At 39.6% G+C, this 20,090-nt stretch overlaps 1 protein-coding gene across 3 annotated transcripts in view; it reads left to right on the forward strand.

Moving 5' to 3' along the window:
* The window catches only part of LOC120413627 (zwei Ig domain protein zig-8-like), a 292,919-nt gene extending 280,359 nt beyond the window's left edge, over positions 1-12,560 (forward strand). For all 3 annotated transcript variants that reach the window (XM_052708771.1, XM_039574537.2, XM_039574538.2), the window contains exons 9-10: positions 11,496-11,931; positions 12,244-12,560. In XM_052708771.1, coding sequence (XP_052564731.1) covers positions 11,496-11,656 — 161 coding nt within the window. In that variant the 3' untranslated portion in view covers positions 11,657-11,931; positions 12,244-12,560. The remainder of the gene's footprint in view (positions 1-11,495; positions 11,932-12,243) is intronic.
* Positions 12,561-20,090: the final 7,530 nt, after the last annotated feature.

The raw sequence follows: 20,090 nt of genomic DNA on the forward strand, positions 1-20,090 counted from the left end.
TTACGTGACGAATTCCCCTCTCGGCAAATTTCCCCTCTTTTTGGTGCACGCTGGTTGGTTGAACAAACGTTTCCCAATCAGTCAATATAGAGACGTGAGATTGATGTATTTAAAATCACCCCCACTCTACCTCATAATTTTCGGATCGTCGACGCGGCAAAAAGCGAATAAGGAGATGTAGGAGAATGGGTGCAAAAAGGCGGGGCATACGTCCCCAATCTAAATTAACAAAACTCGGCTCGGTCGGTCCCGAAAATTCAGTCTGTTGCTGGCCGTCGACGAGACCACATCAGGAGCAGATGGCCTGGTGGCCCGTTTGCAGACGGCCTGGAGGCCCGGGAGCAGATAGCCTGGAGGCATGGACACGCCAAGACATGCCAGCCGGCATGAGCGGGAATTGGAATTGGCCACCACTTGGAGTGGCCGGAGTCCCCGGCGGGTGTTCCGATGGGGGGACATTTGCCGAACCATAAGAGTTGGGGCAATATGGGTATCAAACTGTAGGGTTTTTGATACTGGACATGAAATTTGACATTTCGGCAGTAGTGGCCACCACCTGGAGTGGCCGGAGGCCCCGGAGATGTTCCGATGGGGGGACATTTGCCGAACCATAAGAGTTGGGGCAATATGGGTATCAAACTTTAGGGTTTTTGATACTGGACATGAAATTTGACATTTCGGCAGTAGTGGCCACAATCCGGAGGGCCCCGCGGATGTTCCGATGGGGGGACATTTGCCGAACCATAAGATTTGGGGCAATATGGGTATCAAACTTTAGGGTTTTTGATACTGCACATGAAATTTGACATTTCAGCAGTAGTGGCCACCACCTGGAGTGGCCGGAGGCCCCGGAGATGTTCCGATGGGGGGACATTTGCCGAACCATAAGAGTTGGGGCAATATGGGTATCAAACTTTAGGGTTTTTGATACTGCACATGAAATTTGACATTTCAGCAGTAGTGGCCACCACCTGGAGTGGCCGGAGGCCCCGGGGATGTTCCGATGGGGGGACATTTGCCGAACCATAAGATTTGGGGCAATATGGGTATCAAACTTTAAGGTTTTTGATACTGAACATGAAATTTGACATTTCAGCAGTAGTGGCCACAATCCGGAGTGGCCGGAGGCCCCGGGGATGTTCCGATAGGGGGACATTTGCCGAACCATAAGAGTTGGGGCAATATGGGTATCAAACTTTAAGGTTTTTGATACTGCACAAGAAATTTGACATTTTGGCAGTAGTGGCCACCACCTGGAGTGGCCGGAGGCCCCGGGGATGTTCCGATGGGGGGACATTTGCCGAACCATAAGAGTTGGGGCAATATGGGTATCAAACTTTAAGGTTTTTGATACTGCACATGAAATTTGACATTTTGGCAGTAGTGGCCACCACCTGGAGTGGCCGGAGGCCCCGCGGATGTTCCGATGGGGGGACATTTGCCGAACCATAAGATTTGGGGCAATATGGGTATCAAACTTTAAGGTTTTTGATACTGAACATGAAATTTGACATTTCAGCAGTAGTGGCCACAATCCGGAGGGCCCCGCGGATGTTCCGATGGGGGGACATTTGCCGAACCATAAGATTTGGGGCAATATGGGTATCAAACTTTAAGGTTTTTGATACTGAACATGAAATTTGACATTTCAGCAGTAGTGGCCACAATCCGGAGGGCCCCGCGGATGTTCCGATGGGGGTACATTTGCCGAACCATAAGATTTGGGGCAATATGGGTATCAAACTTTAAGGTTTTTGATACTGAACATGAAATTTGACATTTCAGCAGTAGTGGCCACAATCCGGAGGGCCCCGCGGATGTTCCGATGGGGGGACATTTGCCGAACCATAAGATTTGGGGCAATATGGGTATCAAACTTTAAGGTTTTTGATACTGGATATGAAATTTGACATTTCGGCAGTAGTGGCCACAATCCGGAGTGGCCGGAGGCCCCGGGGATGTTCCGATGGGGGGACATTTGCCGAACCATAAGAGTTGGGGCAATATGGGTATCAAACTTTAAGGTTTTTGATACTGCACATGAAATTTGACATTTTGGCAGTAGTGGCCACCACCTGGAGTGGCCGGAGGCCCCGGGGATGTTCCGATGGGGGGACATTTGCCGAACCATAAGAGTTGGGGCAATATGGGTATCAAACTTTAAGGTTTTTGATACTGCACATGAAATTTGACATTTTGGCAGTAGTGGCCACCACCTGGAGTGGCCGGAGGCCCCGCGGATGTTCCGATGGGGGGACATTTGCCGAACCATAAGATTTGGGGCAATATGGGTATCAAACTTTAAGGTTTTTGATACTGAACATGAAATTTGACATTTCAGCAGTAGTGGCCACAATCCGGAGGGCCCCGCGGATGTTCCGATGGGGGGACATTTGCCGAACCATAAGATTTGGGGCAATATGGGTATCAAACTTTAAGGTTTTTGATACTGGATATGAAATTTGACATTTCGGCAGTAGTGGCCACAATCCGGAGTGGCCGGAGGCCCCGGGGATGTTCCGATGGGGGGACATTTGCCGAACCATAAGAGTTGGGGCAATATGGGTATCAAACTTTAAGGTTTTTGATACTGCACATGAAATTTGACATTTTGGCAGTAGTGGCCACCACCTGGAGTGGCCGGAGGCCCCGGGGATGTTCCGATGGGGGGACATTTGCCGAACCATAAGAGTTGGGGCAATATGGGTATCAAACTTTAAGGTTTTTGATACTGCACATGAAATTTGACATTTTGGCAGTAGTGGCCACCACCTGGAGTGGCCGGAGGCCCCGCGGATGTTCCGATGGGGGGACATTTGCCGAACCATAAGATTTGGGGCAATATGGGTATCAAACTTTAAGGTTTTTGATACTGAACATGAAATTTGACATTTCAGCAGTAGTGGCCACAATCCGGAGGGCCCCGCGGATGTTCCGATGGGGGGACATTTGCCGAACCATAAGATTTGGGGCAATATGGGTATCAAACTTTAAGGTTTTTGATACTGAACATGAAATTTGACATTTCAGCAGTAGTGGCCACAATCCGGAGGGCCCCGCGGATGTTCCGATGGGGGGACATTTGCCGAACCATAAGTTTTGGGGCAATATGGGTATCAAACTTTAAGGTTTTTGATACTGGATATGAAATTTGACATTTTGGCAGTAGTGGCCACAATCCGGAGTGGCCGGAGGCCCCGGGGATGTTCCGATAGGGGGACATTTGCCGAACCATAAGAGTTGGGGCAATATGGGTATCAAACATTAAGGTTTTTGATACTGGCTATGAAATTTGACATTTCGGCAGTAGTGGCCACAATCCGGAGTGGCCGGAGGCCCCGGGGATGTTCCGATAGGGGGACATTTGCCGAACCATAAGAGTTGGGGCAATATGGGTATCAAACTTTAAGGTTTTTGATACTGCACATGAAATTTGACATTTTGGCAGTAGTGGCCACCACCTGGAGTGGCCGGAGGCCCCGCGGATGTTCCGATGGGGGGACATTTGCCGAACCATAAGTTTTGGGGCAATATGGGTATCAAACTTTAAGGTTTTTGATACTGAACATGAAATTTGACATTTCAGCAGTAGTGGCCACAATCCGGAGGGCCCCGCGGATGTTCCGATAGGGGGACATTTGCCGAACCATAAGATTTGGGGCAATATGGGTATCAAACTTTAAGGTTTTTGATACTGAACATGAAATTTGACATTTCAGCAGTAGTGGCCACAATCCGGAGGGCCCCGCGGATGTTCCGATGGGGGGACATTTGCCGAACCATAAGATTTGGGGCAATATGGGTATCAAACTTTAAGGTTTTTGATACTGCACATGAAATTTGACATTTTGGCAGTAGTGGCCACCACCTGGAGTGGCCGGAGGCCCCGGGGATGTTCCGATGGGGGGACATTTGCCGAACCATAAGATTTGGGGCAATATGGGTATCAAACTTTAAGGTTTTTGATACTGAACATGAAATTTGACATTTCAGCAGTAGTGGCCACAATCCGGAGGGCCCCGCGGATGTTCCGATGGGGGGACATTTGCCGAACCATAAGATTTGGGGCAATATGGGTATCAAACTTTAAGGTTTTTGATACTGGATATGAAATTTGACATTTCGGCAGTAGTGGCCACAATCCGGAGTGGCCGGAGGCCCCGGGGATGTTCCGATAGGGGGACATTTGCCGAACCATAAGAGTTGGGGCAATATGGGTATCAAACTTTAAGGTTTTTGATACTGCACATGAAATTTGACATTTTGGCAGTAGTGGCCACCACCTGGAGTGGCCGGAGGCCCCGGGGATGTTCCGATGGGGGGACATTTGCCGAACCATAAGAGTTGGGGCAATATGGGTATCAAACTGTAGGGTTTTTGATACTGGACATGAAATTTGACATTTCGGCAGTAGTGGCCACCACCTGGAGTGGCCGGAGGCCCCGGGGATGTTCCGATAGGGGGACATTTGCCGAACCATAAGAGTTGGGGCAATATGGGTATCAAACTTTTAGGTTTTTGATACTGGATATGAAATTTGACATTTCGGCAGTAGTGGCCACAATCCGGAGTGGCCGGAGGCCCCGGGGATGTTCCGATAGGGGGACATTTGCCGAACCATAAGAGTTGGGGCAATATGGGTATCAAACTTTAAGGTTTTTGATACTGCACATGAAATTTGACATTTTGGCAGTAGTGGCCACAATCCGGAGGGCCCCGCGGATGTTCCGATGGGGGGACATTTGGCGAACCATAAGAGTTGGGGCAATGTGGGTATCAAACTTTAGGGTTTTTGATTGGATATGAAATTTGGCATTTCGGCAGTAGTGGCCACCACCTGGAGTGGCCGAAGGCCCCGCGGATGTTCCGATGGGGGGACATTTGCGGAACCATAAGAGTTGGGGCAATATGGGTATCAAACTTTAGGGTTTTTGATACTGGATATGAAATTTGACATTTCGGCAGTAGTGGCCACAATCCGGAGTGGCCGGAGGCCCCGCGGATGTTCCGATGGGGGGACATTTGCCGAACCATAAGAGTTGGGGCAATATGGGTATCAAACTGTAGGGTTTTTGATACTGCACATGAAATTTGACATTTTGGCAGTAGTGGCCACCACCTGGAGTGGCCGGAGGCCCCGGGGATTTTCCGATAGGGGGACATTTGCCGAACCATAAGAGTTGGGGCAATATGGGTATCAAACTTTAGGGTTTTTGATACTGGATATGAAATTTGACATTTCGGCAGTAGTGGCCACAATCCGGAAGGCCCCGCGGATGTTCCGATGGGGGGACATTTGCCGAACCATATGAGTTGGGGCAATATGGGTATCAAACTTTAAGGTTTTTGATACTGAACATGAAATTTGACATTTCGGCAGTAGTGGCCACAATACGGAGTGGCCGAAGGCCCCGCGGATGTTCCAATGGGGGGACATTTGCGGAACCATAAGAGTTGGGGCAATATGGGTATCAAACTTTAAGGTTTTTGATACTGCACATGAAATTTGACATTTTGGCAGTAGTAGCCACCACCTGAAGTGGCCGGAGGCCCCGGGGATATTCCGATGGAGGGACATTTGCCGAACCATAAGAGTTGGTACAATATGGGTATCAAACTGTATGGATTTGATACTGGACATGAAATTTGATATTTCAGCAGTAGTGGCCACAATCCGGAGTGGCCGGAGGCCCCGGGGATGTTCCGATGGGGGGACATCATAAGAGTTGTTGCAATATGGGTATGGGACCATCCATAAACCACGTAGACACTTAGGGGGGGGGGGGGGTAAGCGATTGTCCACGCTCCATACAAAAAAGTTTTTTTTTGTATGGCCAATTGTCCACGAAGGGGGGGGGGGGGGTTGAGATTCCCAAAAAAGTGTCCACGTGGTCTATGGATGGTCCCTATTAAACTTTATGGATTTTGATACTGGACATGAAATTTGAAATTTCGGCAGTAGTGGCCACACTCCGAAGTGGCCGGAGGCCCCGGGGATGTTCCGATGGGGGGACATTTGCCGAACCATAAGAGTTGGGGAAAAATGACTGTTAAACTTCTAAAATCTGTTTCTGGAAATTTAGAATAACTATTTCGTAATCAATTAGAGCCCTGAATAGGGCAGTTCAGCTCCACTTGCAATTTTCATCCCCTTAGTTCGATAGGACGTTGATATTATGTCTTAAAACTTTACAAATTAAACAGCCTGTTTCAGAGCCACGAAATAGACCACAAAGAGTTGTCTTGTGTAATTATAAGGGAATCATGGGGAAATTTGGATCGGACGTTCTAATCGAAAATTTCAACAATCATCTAGCAAAGTTCTTTGTCATACTGGTCATGTGTAACATAACCACCTGCACCTTTTTTTCATAAAAAAAAACATTGTTTTAAATTTCAGCCGTTTTCCGTTATTTAACTTAAAAAAATTGGTACATGTCATTTAAAGGGAAATTTTATGTACTTTTCAAATCTAAATTAACTCAGAACGGTTTTTTTTTTTTTCATTTAGAACACAAATTTTCATTTTAAAATTTCGTGTTTTTTCTAAACAGCAGGGTTATTTTTTAAGAGTGTAACAATGTTGTACAAAGTTGTAGAGCAGACAATAACAAAATTTTGACATACAAACATAAGGGGTTTGCTTGTAACCATCACGAGTTATCGCGACTTACGAAAAAAAAAGTTTTGAAAAAGTTACTTTTTGTTTCGTCGTCCGTGTCTGTCGCGGGTGACCATGAACGGCCATGATCAACGAAGACCAACTTTTTCAAAACTTGTTTTCGTAAAATCGCGATAACTCGTGATGTTTACAGACAAACCCGTTATGTTTATATATCAAAAACACGAAATTTTTCAAATGAATTTTTTTGTTCTAAACGAAAACATACCCTTCTGGGTTAATGCAGATTAAAAAAGGACATAAAATTGCCTTAAAATGACATGTTCCCAATTTGTTACAGTTAAGTAACGGCAGTGTTTTTAAAACTTTTTTAAGTGTTTTTTTTTTCAATGAAAAATACGTTTTTTTCGGAATTCTGAGTACGCCATCAAATCAGGCGTCCTATTTTACGTATATGTCCCTTTCAAGGTTGTCAATCGATAGAATGATCGTCGCTAATATTATCCTCTAATGATAACGATAAAGGTTATCGTTATAGTCGGGACGATAACGATAATCTATCGCTATCGTTATCGTTATTCGGCAATAATTTTAGCGACGATAACTTATATTTAATATATTTCTTAAATTGACTAAAACCAACCAAATTATGTTGAATTTTCAAGCTTCTTCTAAGTAAATATTTTTTTTGATAATATGGTTTTTTTTTTTCAAAGTATGAGTACCGTATTTTATTAAAGTACTATTTTTTAATAATTTGCAATATGGGTATCAAACGATTCGAAATTTTGTATGCATTTTCACTGATTCAGGGTTATTTGAATGAAATACTCAAATTTTCACAAAATACCGTATTTTCTCGAAAATACTAAAAAAAATATAATTTCCAATATGGGTATCAACCGATTCGAAATTTTGCATGTTTTTTAACTTTTTTAGTATTTTTTGAATGAAATTCTCAAATTTTCACAAAATACCGTATTTTTTCGAAAATATTCAATTTTTTTCAATTTGCAATATGAAGCGAAATTTTACCTGCTTTTCATTCAGAAAACCATAAAACATAAAAAATACATGCAAAATTTTGAATCGTTTGACAACCATATTGCAAATCATACAAAATTTAGTATTTTAGAAAAAAAATACGGCTATTTTTGAAAATTTTAGTATTTCATTCAAAAATCTCTTAAACTGTTAAAATACTTTTTAAATTTCGAATCTCTTTGATTATAAAAAAATGAGTATTTTCGAGAAAAAACCGTAGTTTGTGATAATTTGAGTATTTCATTCAAAAAACTCCAGACGATAACGATAGAACTATCGTTATCGTTATCGAAACTCGATAATTTTATCATTAACAACCTTGGTCCCTTTGACACCAGATTTCCAGCTATAAAACAAGATCGATCTTGAAATTTATTTATATTATCCGGTGAATTAATTGTGTGCTTAAAGCCCTTTCTTCATCATCGCTGGTTGAAAAGACCTTCCCATTAATCCGTAGCTGGGAGGGCTCGACGTCGGTTGTTTGTGTGTTAAGCCCTCTCCATAGCATCGTAGCTCGAGAGGCAACGAAAATCAATACCTCATCTAGCTAACAGAAAGAAGATCGGAAGGCATTTGATGGTTGAGTTCGTATCGTCTATTCCGTAACAAATTTATGAATTAAATGATTATATAATTAAAACGTTACTTAATCCACCTTTAGGTGGTTGGTGCCTTCCTCTCATTTATAGAGTGATTACAATCCCCTAAAGTGTCCACATGGTTTATGGATCTCCCGTAAGGTGATCGCAGCACCTAAGAGGTCCTAATAAAAATAAGTGACGAGTAAAAAAAATAGACTTCCTACAGACTTTTTGTCAAGATTATACAGACACCACCTTTCAGGAAAATGGCATCCCTCTTCAAGGCTTTTTACGTGGCGATCAGACGGGACCATTTGAGGTTATGTAAATTCAGACCATTTTTTAAACTGCTTGTAATTTGAGATAGGTAACTCAAATCTTGAAAATTCTAAATCCACAAGAAAGGTCTTCTCATATGCTTTCTTAAAATATATAACATGTGAGGGTTTCATGAAAAAAACACCCTTTTTACCATAACTTTAATTTAATATGAAACAGTTTTTTTTAACATAACATTTAAAAACATGATAAAACTGCATGAATTTAAATAGCAACTTAGGGGACATTAAGACGGATCGATTAAAACCATTCCGGCCAAAATCGGTTGAGCCTGTGACAAGATATTCCAGTGACATTGATTTGGTACACATGTCTACATACAGCCAAACACACAGACATTTGCTCAGCTGGTGATTCTGAGTCGATATGTACAAATGAAGGTAGGTCTAGGAGGACTAACTAAAAAGTTCGTTTTTCGAGTGATTTTATAGCCTTTCCTCAGTAAAGTGAGGAAGGCAAAATCAGACTACGCTATCATTGCAGCATTGCGTTTAACACCTCATTCTATAAATAAACATTATTTGGCTTATCTTTCCACAGCCGGCTGTCTAAGATTAAACCATTTCATTAAAAATTTAACAACAGTTAAACGGGAAATGTCTCATCCGCAGCATCCGATTGTATGCCTTGAGAATAATATATAATACCTTTCAACAAGCACTATGATTTTAGGTCGCATCATCATCTTCTATGATGAATCCTGACCAAGCACCCTATCCTACTAACATATTTTCAGGTTTTTGGCGCTTGTGGGGTGTAAGCACAGAGTAAATCAGCTGCCCTAGTAGCAACCTGCGCTAACTAACATTCCCGTCCCTTAAAATCGAGGTCTACAAACTGACATGGCGGGCGCCGTTGGTGGCCAATGACTGTTACCTATTCGCAACTGATCTAGTTTTAGCAATCATGGTGTTTTATCTTTTCGGCGCATTCATACATGCTGATGATAAGGGAAACACCACTAGATCGTCGAAGCCTATGAACAGTAGTGCTGAAAGGATATTACGGTTCTGTTCAGCAACGGAGGGGCAACCATGGGTGGTCTTTCATGCTCATGCTCATGCTATGGCCACCGGGAATCGGCTACAACCGAAAAAAGACCTTTTTGAGACCCCAACTTTGACGACCTGTATCTCCGGCAAATTTCAACCAATCAGTATGCTCCGGCTTGCATTCGACAGGTAATTTACATGTACTTTGACCAAAAATATTAATATAAAGCCAGGTGAACCGATTACTGGTGACCCCATGGGGACACTTCCGGAATATGAGAGAAACCCTATCATCCGACATATCAAACTTCATGGAATTGAAAGATATGTCAATATACCGTCAAGGCGTTGTTCACTGACCCATTCTGGCCAATCTGGAACCGGTTACCGGTGGCCCCTTGGGGATACTTCCGGAATATTAGATAAACCCTATCATCCGACATATCAAACTTCATGAAATTGAAAGATATGTCAATCTACAGTCATGTCGTTGTTCTCTCACGCATTCTGGCCAATCTGGAACCGGTTACCGGTGGCTTCTTGGGGACACTTTCGGAATATGAAAGAAATCCTATCATCCGACACATCTTTCATTTTCATGAAGTTTGATATGTTGGATGATAGGGTTTCTCTCATATTCCGAAAGTGTCCCTTAGGAGCCACCGGGAACCGGTTCCAGAATGGTCAAAATGGAACAGCAAACAACGGCATGACCGTAGATTGACATAACTTACAATTTCATGAAGTTTGATATGTCGGGTGATAGGGTTTATCTAGTATTCCGGAAGTGTCCCCAAGGGGCCACCGGTAACCGGTTCCAGATTGGCCAGAATGGGTCAGCGAACAACGACATGACCGTAGATTGACATATCTTTCAATTTCATGAAGTTTGATATGTCGGATGATAGGGTTTAACTAATATTCCGGAAGTGTCCCCAAGGGGCCACCGGTAACCGGTTCCAGATTGGCCAGAATGGGTCAGCGAACAACGGCATGACGGTAGATTGACATATCTTGCAATTCCAAGAAGTTTGAAATGTCGGATGATCGGGTTTCTCTCATATTCCGGAAGTGTCCTCATGGGGCTACCGGTAACCGGTTCCAGTTTGGCCAGGATGGCTCAGCAAACAACGGCATGACCAAAGATGGAGAAATCTTTCAATTTCATGAAGTCATGAAATCAAGTTGGCCGTTCATCGGGTACCCGGGAACCGGTTCCAGGTTACCCGGAAGTGGCCACTAACACTCCAGAGTGGTTCTGGCAATCGTATATTGCGTTTTTAGTAAGTTTTATGGATCAATTTCAACTATCATGAGAGTATTGGTATCACATATACGTGAAAAACAGTAAAACAAGAACTTTTCGGATGTTCCGGATTTCCGGAACCGGTAGGTCTCCTGGCCCTGATATTAATATTTGTGGTCAAAGTACAGGTAAATTACCTGTCGAATGCAAAGTTTGGGGTCGAAAAGGACCCCAATACCTTTAAAGTAACTTTTGTTATGGACGCTCCCCTAGGGGTCGTCCGAGGTTTATATGTATTGTTAGATGTGTATTTATACTATAAATTTAATGTCAGAAAATTTTAAATTTAATTTTCAAAAAGGCCGTAATGGACCCCAATACCGTAGGAAGATTAATGACTCATTTTTAAAATGCTAAAGTAAAAACAAAATCTTGAACAAAATGATTTAGAACCATTTAAAAATACGCAATCAAAAACACGTTTTCAAATGTCTAGGTTTGTTTAAAGTGCTGGCAATATAATAACTTCAAAAATTAAATGGTTTCATAATGATTCAATATCGTCATCAACGCGCATCTAACAGTGTTGTGTAAAATAAATATGCAGCATTTGAAAATATATTGTGAAACAACACTTTTTTCTTTTCCCTCGTTTTCCATCCCCTCAGAGGAAAACCCTGCCGCCATGCAACGGGGTGGCACCATCGTCAGCCAGAGCAGCACTCCGTGCCAGCTGTACCTGCTGGTGGCCCTGGTTTTACTCGTGTCCCGGTGTCATCCCTGCTGGTCCCGGTTGCTGCCACAGTCGTCGTCTGCGCCGTCATCGTAGCAGTGGCGTTAAACCCTTTCCACCAGGCGAAGGTCAACCCATCAAGTCCCCATCCCTCACCCTCTCCCCTTTTAGTAGAATCACCGCCAAATCCCCGACAGCAAAGGCTGCTGTGGCCACTGCCGGAGTCCCCGGAAAAACCATGAGAGGCCACTCCAGTGGCGCTGATTGACGACGAGAGCAGCAGAATAAAAAAAAATAAACAAATATCCAATCGAACTCAATTTGGGAAATGGCCCCCGGAAAAGCGGCCAACAGCGTTCCCGGAAATCAAGGTAAGCTCGAATATCGGTTCCGTACTTTAGTGTTTACTTTTTTTTTCGATGCGGAGGGTTTGAGCTGATGAAATAGTTTACCCGCAGGAATTGAGCGTTAATGGAATTAGAAATGAAATAGAAGTATCGGGGGAATTGCTGGATTTTTTCTTTGCAGATTGATTCAATTTTATTTTTGTTTGCTTGAAGGCATACAAACAATGTTTTGTGTATCAACTCTGCGGAAGTGATTCAATCTCGCTCAATCCTTTATTTGAATACAACTCACGTATTTTTATATGTGTTCTAACACTATATTTCTTGAAATTACAGATGTATCCACCCCGGGAGAGGCTGACGGAAAAAATGTGATTAGACTAGAGCATAGAACATATAAACCGAAGGTGTAACGCGAAATATCTTTAGGAAGAGAAACAAACCCCCTTTAGTGGAAACGACACCCCAAATTGTACATAAATTAGCCTGTAAGCCCACTCGATCTCAACAGACGACAAACGTTGTTTTATATTAGAAGAATGACCCCGAATCGGAAAATCAGATGAAAAATCTCTAAATGAATGACGAGACCAATGTGTTTATTGCTGTAAGAATGTTGGAATAAATACTTAAGTTTAAACGAAAAAAAAAAATGTTTCCTTCCTGATTTTCAATTCCCCATTAATCCCAAATTGAATTCTAACAAATGAGTCCAAGACAGGTAAGTACAAAGCTCTTTCCCCCCCCCCCCCCCCATCCGCCTGAGGGTCAGTTGAGAGATTTCAATTTCAATAATCTTTTATGACATCAGCAAGCAACTTCCTGCTGCTCTCGGAACCGAACCAGACTGCACCCGATTGGAAGACCCTCTAGGGAAATTGGCCAGAGATGTTTATCTTCCGAGTGCAGAATCGAATTGGTCTTTTTTGCTGCTCGAGAATGAAATATGTTATTCATGCAAACTGATCGATTCGTTGTGCTGGGAGGCGAAGCTCTGGTATGGCTTTGGTGCATGGTAAGTAAAAAGAGGCGGCTTGCTGCTGGGAAATGCGAATGGAACTTTTTCCCATTAGATTATGCTGATTGCCTTGCTGAGATAGATTGGATGTTGCCGAGCATAACTTTTGTTTTGAGATGGTCGAACCAATAATTACTGAAATTTGCTGATTTGCATAGGAAAATTAGAACGATTGATGACAAAGGCTGAAAATCATGTTTACGCTCAAAATATGATGTCATCACATGAGTAGAAATAATATCACAACCCGAGCAAGGGTAAATAACACAGGAATACCCTTGGTTGCTAAATTTGGTATTGATACAATTGAAAGGTATTATTTTGCATTTCCCTTGTTATTTACCCATGCTCGGGTTAGGGACATTCAACGATTTCAAAATTTTCTTAGTGGGTATTCCCAAATTTTAAAAATTATTTTTGACATCTATGGTTTTTAAGTCATTTTAGCGCAAAATAATGACCTTGTCAAAATTGGTCAACACTTTCCCATAGTTTCAGAAGAAATTGATAAAATACTGTAATACCAAAATAATAACAAAATGTGGTAGCCTGACTTAAAATGTTTTCTATTATTTCAAGTCATTTCTTTAGGGGTTACAGATTCAAAATCATGTTTGAAATTTTCTGTTTTCCATGAAAGTATTCGTTTGAGACATCATTTTAGGGCAAAATTGTTTACCGTATCCAAATTAGTCAAAAGTTTTCCACAGTTTCAGAAGAATCATAAAATAATAATCTAAAAGGTGCAATCATTGACAAAGTCAATGACAAAGTTTTATTTTTCAAATAATATGAGATAGGTTGAATTGAAAATTTACTGTAGGAATTAAGTTGGCTGAATATTTTCCAGATTTCATATAATCGATAATGATAGCAGGGTTTTGTTTTTTTTTTAAATATATTTTTATTCAGATAAATGTACAGAATTGAATGCTCATTCATGATAAATTTTGCTATAACTTGTTAGTAAATTTGATATTTTCTATGCCTGCATAATTTGATCTGATCTAGTATAAATTTGATTGTAAAAGCAAAGAACTTTCCCGGATTCGTAAAATAATAAGCTGATTTGGTTTTGGATTTCATTTCAGTGTAACTAGAAAAAAAGCCTTCTTCAAAATTAAAATAATAATGAGCCGATGCCCGTGTGCTCTCTTGTTTTATCTAGATAGGAATTTCAGCAAGCTTAGTAGAAAAGAGCACACCGGCATCTATGTTTAGCTTTTGAATTAATCAATTAAAGATCAAAATCAAAATCCATCGCAATTCATGATGAAACTTATTTTAATGATAATAATAAGATTATATTTTCTAAAAAATATGAAGATAACAAATTTTTATTCATTTTCAGTGATTCACCCATACGATGCTTGAGAATATTTTTCATAATTTTTGTTTTTTCATATGTTTTGTATTAATTTTTTTTGAAATCTTTATATTTTTTTATTTGTAAAATAAAATTTTATATTCTAGTAAATATTTTTTGCTTTAAACCTTGAAAAATATTTTTTGTTTTTATCTGAAAAAATATTGAAAAGTTTTTCATTACTAAAGGGTAATTCTCTATCAACTCACTCGAAATCGGAAAAAGTTGCCCCGACCCCTCTTCGATTTGTGTGAAACTTTGTCCAAAGGGGTAACTTTTGTCCCTGATCACGAATCCGAGGTCCGTTTTTTGATATCTCGTGACGGAGAGACGGTACGACCCCTTTCAGTTTTGAACATGCGAGAAAAGGCTTGTTTTTCAATATTTTGCAGCCTGAAACGGTGATGAGATAGAAATTTGGTGTCAAAGGGACTTTTATGTAAAATTAGACGCTCGATTTGCTGGCGTACTAGAAATTCCGAAAAAAACGTATTTTTCCTAGAAAAAACAAAAAAACACTTAAAAAGTTTTAAAACTATGCCATTTTCTGTTACTCAACTGTAAGAAAATTTGGCATATTTCATTTTATGGGATATTTAATGTACTTTTCGAATCTTAAATAAACCAGAAGGGTGTTTTTTTCATTTAGAACTAAATTTTTCATTTTAAAATATCGTGTTTTTTCTATAGAGTGCGGGGTTTTTTGTATAGAGTGTAACAATGTTCTACAAAGTTATAGAGCAGACAATAACAAAAAAATCGATTTATAAACATACTTATAAACATCACGACTTATCGCGATTTTACGAAAAAATGTATTGAAAAATTTGGTTATCGTTGATCATGGCCGTTCATCGTCACCCGCGACAGACACGGACGACGAAACAAAGAGAAACGCAAAATGGACCATTTAAATTTATTTTTTTGTAAAATCGCAAGCAAACCCTTTATGTTTATACTGAGCCACGTAGCCCAGTGCTAACGCTTCCGCCTCAAAAGCGGTAGATCGGGGTTCAAATTCCGGCTCGGACCAACACAACTGGTGATTTTTTCCCTTATGGATTCGATTGCTAATTAAAGGGAAGGTAGTGTATCGTCACAAACTGGACCTATGGAATGTTAACATTGACATTAACATGTTTACATTAAGTTGATTAATGAACTGTCACTGAATCCGCTTTGTAAATGCCAGCTCCGATACTCTTCACAGGTGTTGCCCTCAGGAACAGGGAAAGATTTACTTTAACTTTACCTTTATGTTAATATAGCAAAATTTTTGTAATTGTCTGCTCTACAACTTTCTAGAACATTGTTACACTCTAAGAAATAACCCTGCAAAGTAAGAAAAAGAAAAGAAAATGAAAAATTTTGTTCTCAATGAAAACATGACCCTTCTGGGTTATTTCAGATTCGAAAAGTACATTAAATTTCCCATAAAATAAAATGTCCCAAAAAAAAATTTACAGTTGAGTTTCGGAAAATAGCAGAGTTTTTAACACTTTTTTAGTGTTCTTTTTTTTCGATGAAAAATACGTTTTTTTGGAACTTTGAGTACGCCATCAAGCCGGGCGTTAAATTTTACATAACCTTTGACACCAAATTTCTATCTCATCACCGTTTCAGTCTGCAAAGTGAGAACTACCCCAAAGCTATTTACACGATTTAAAAAGTAAACAACACCTGTTATGCTAAAACTGAAAGAGCTTTGGCCTTATTGGTGAAAACTTAAAGCAGTTTTTTTTATTTAAAAACTTTAGTATTTTGAAAAAAAAACGTAGGCAAATTGCTCAAAGTTGCTTATAAAAGGAGAAATCGTGCTGAAAATATTTCAAAGGCAAGTTTTTTTTTTATCTCGAGGATGTCAAAATTTCAAAAATAAGACATATGTTTGAATGTTAAAACAATTCTTATTTCAAAAAAGCTCAAAATATGACCACATTTTTTCACAATTTAGCTGATTGTGATTCACAGCCAAACTAACGTGAAAATAACATATAGTTGGACAATTTTTTAGTCTGGAAGGTATGACTTAAACTTCAGTACAACGGTCCAAATTTTAATGCTGTATTTATTTTGAGAAGCTCTTCTAGAACTCCTTGAACTTTCTGCCACTTGAGCGCTCCTTCTGTGATGAAAAATAAATTTAGCATTAAGTATAAATTTTCTTTTTTCACAAAGGTGAAGTGTATGCTTTGGCATGCGATTTTACCATCGCATTTTTACTATGCGGTTATAATGTTTGGTAAAGTCTTTCCTTATTTTTTCATAAATAAAATCTTTTAAAATAACAGTGTACTTTTACAATCAATCGTTTAATATGAAGCTGCAATACCAAACAGATGATATTTCAACTCTTTAACTTACTCATAAAACCGAGTTTTCCACACAGCAATTAAACAAATAATAACAGAGCAGAAATTGTAATCATGACAATGGTTCCCAGACCTCAACGCTCTGACCAGCAAAACAAATATGATAATGAATTCCACGGATCATGAGCAAATTCCAGTACTTCCCGGGCGAGTTAAACCAAGATCTTCTTAACCCCCTGCCCGCCCAGCCGGTAATCGATAGTGAACCACAGCCAGCTGTGGGGGATTTCTCTTTCTGTACCAAACCTCCCATCTTGACCCCCCACCGCCTGGCATGAGGTTTTCCTCGGAGGTCTTTGTTAGCGAAATTCAATCACATAAATTTACATAATGAATTCTGTTATCTGTAATCATATTTTCCGTAGCTCTTCCTCCTACTCAAAACTGCTCGACCCTTCTGGCTGGCTGCTGGAAGTTCAGTTCAGTTCCTTACGGGTAACTGCAAATCCCTTGGCTCTATCCATCACGACGAGAACCGAGCAGTGGGAAGTGGCCATGGGTTGTTCCAGGGCCATGGGCGTCATGTCCTTGGATTAGTTTCAATTAGCAGCGGGACTGGCTGCTGGCATAGTGACCTGGGTAATTAAGCTGGTGTATTTTATTTTTGTTCTAACTATACGATGTGAATTAATTCTTAAACGTTGAATTGAAATCTTGACGAGGCACTTCATGTTTTTGTATCGAATGAAGTGATTAAAATAATTGAATGCACCAGTTTATGTAGGGAAAGAAAAACCCAGCAATTCCACTAATTGAAAATGACCGTCCACTCTTTGATTCACGTTTGATGGATCAAAAACAAATTATAATTTAATTGGAACGCACCAGCAGTGCGCTAAACTGTTTCGTCCCGTTTAGCTTTTTCAAGTGGTCGCTGGGAATAAAGAACCAGAAAGGAATCTGGGAAGTTCTTCACATAAAATTGTGCAACATTTAATTTGCAATCTACTAGAATCTGTAACAAAATATGCAGGTATCTTAGTGAAACTTAAATCTTAAATAATAAATAATAAAAATGATTGTCACACAACATAAATGTATTTAAGAACAAACACTTTAAGAGTATAGATCAAAACACTGTGGGATATCTTGAACAAGATTATAAAGATTTAATGGTTCACCTAAAGATCTGAAATATGTATATTTTTAAAGACCCAAAGAGAACTGTTCAACTCAAACAAAAACGAACAAACACCGTAAAAGAAGGTCCCCGGTGGCTCTCAGGGACTTCAGAGGGTTTTCCTTTCAACAACATAAATTAATGCACCAATGTATGAAAAGAAAGAAAAAAACCAGCAACTAGCACTAATTGAAAATGGCCATCCATCTTTAAATTCACGTTTGATGGATCAGCAAACAAATTATAATTTAATTGGAACGCACCAGCAGTGCGCTCAACTGTTTCGTCTCGTTTTGCTTTTTCAAGTAGTCGCAAGGAGTAAAGTATAACGTCATGATTCGAATTCCCGGACGCTTCGAAACCCGGACACTTCATCTTGTTTTATCAATTATTTTGATATAAGTTCGAATTATGAATGTCAAAACTGTGTTATTTGATGAATTCCAACATCAACTTTCATTTAAAGTTTGTTTGAACGCTGTAGTTAATGCCAAAACACTTAATTACAAAAAATTATAAGTTTACCAAAAATGCGAAACATTTCACTTGAAATATTTCATAGGCGTTCGAAGCACCGGGAAGGCAAAGCAGAAATTTATGGTTTCGATTTCCTTAAATTCTAGCAAATTTTTATATAAACTATCGATTGTTTTGATGTTAACAGCTTATTTGAGACCTAAAGAATGCCATTCACTAACAATTCAGTCCAAATTTGTGCGATTCATAAGTAAAATCGAGTATCCGGAATTCGAAGCAAAAGTGTCCGGATTTCGAATCAGCTTTTATCAGTGTCCGGGATTCGAAGCACAACAAGTCATTTTAATTTTAAAATTCTGATGAAAAATTGTTAAAAAGACATATTTTGCATTCATTTTCTTGAAACTGACTGTTTATACTACATTTTGGTGATATTTCTACATTTCCAACTTATTACATGATTTTTTGCCAGCTATAACAAAAATGATATGCTACTAAGTGTCCGGATTTCGAATCATGACGTTACTTGACACCCACCAGAGAGTTATCTGGATAGTTTTTCTCGAAAAATGGTGCATCATTTAATATTTGATCGTCAAAAACCTGTTACAAAATATTCAGGTAACTTAGTAAAATATATCATGATCAGGTAAAAAAAATGATCTTCCCTTAAACTAATAATTTTGAAGACAAAAAACATTTTCCTAGAGAGGCTCCCCGGTATCTCGCAGTTTCTCGGTGAAACACGGGAATGATCTGAGATAATGGAGTTGGAGCCAATTCCGTAGTGGCTAGGTGCCCTCAGGGATGATCCGACGGGGGACATAAACTAAACCATAAGTGTGGGTGATTCAATCAATATGGGCTCCAAACTTTCTGGTTTTAGATACTGATTATGAAAAATGGCATTTCGATAGAGTTAGCCACAAATCTGTTTTTTTTAAAGATTTTTCCTAAACGGTTTTGCCTTCCTCACTGAGGTAAGGCTATAATCCTGCTCGAAAAATGAACTGGCATAAGAAGTTCGTAGACCCACCTTCATGTATACATATCAACTCAGAAACGAAAACTGAACAAATGTCTCTGTGTATGTGTGTGTGAATGTGTGTATGTGACCAACAAACTAGAACATGTTTCTCGGCACTGGCTGAACCAATTTGACCCAAACCTGTTGCATTCGACTTGGTTTAGAGTCCCATAGATCGAGTTTTATACAAATTGAAGTTTCAATAAGTAGTTCAAAAGTTATGGGAGCAATTACAGCTCAAATCAGGAATTTTTCTAGTACTTTTGTACCCGACCCTCTCCGATTTCAATGAAACTTTTTAAGACATGTTATCTTAGGTCTATATAAGCCATTTTTGTGTATTTGGAGCCAGTTGCACTCGAAAGTGACTCGAAAATGCACTCGAAATAAATAAATAGTGTTGCAAATATGATAAATATATCTTGATTTTAAAAAAGAAATTCGAAAATACTTCCAAAATTGGTGTTGATATATTTTTATTTGTTTAAAATTAAATTACATACCCTGATATCATTAACTGTTTAAAAACATTCAAATTTAATTGGTCGTTGCAAGTTTCTTACAGTTTAATTTCCTTAACACAGAAACACAAAAAATATCAATGAGGCATGATAAAATTTATTGAAGCGAAATTTGGATGCAAATCTTCTTTACAAAAATACAGTTATGCGTTGTCGTGCACCTTCACTCAAATATTTTGCAAAAATATTTTAAAATTATTTTAAAAACGCAAAAATTTAAACAAAGTAGAGAATAATATATTGAATTGTTTTCAATTCGCTATTCTTTGAATTTCAAAGCTT

Source organism: Culex pipiens, chromosome 2 (genome assembly GCF_016801865.2).
Source record: "Culex pipiens pallens isolate TS chromosome 2, TS_CPP_V2, whole genome shotgun sequence".
Lineage (NCBI taxonomy): Eukaryota > Metazoa > Arthropoda > Insecta > Diptera > Culicidae > Culex > Culex pipiens.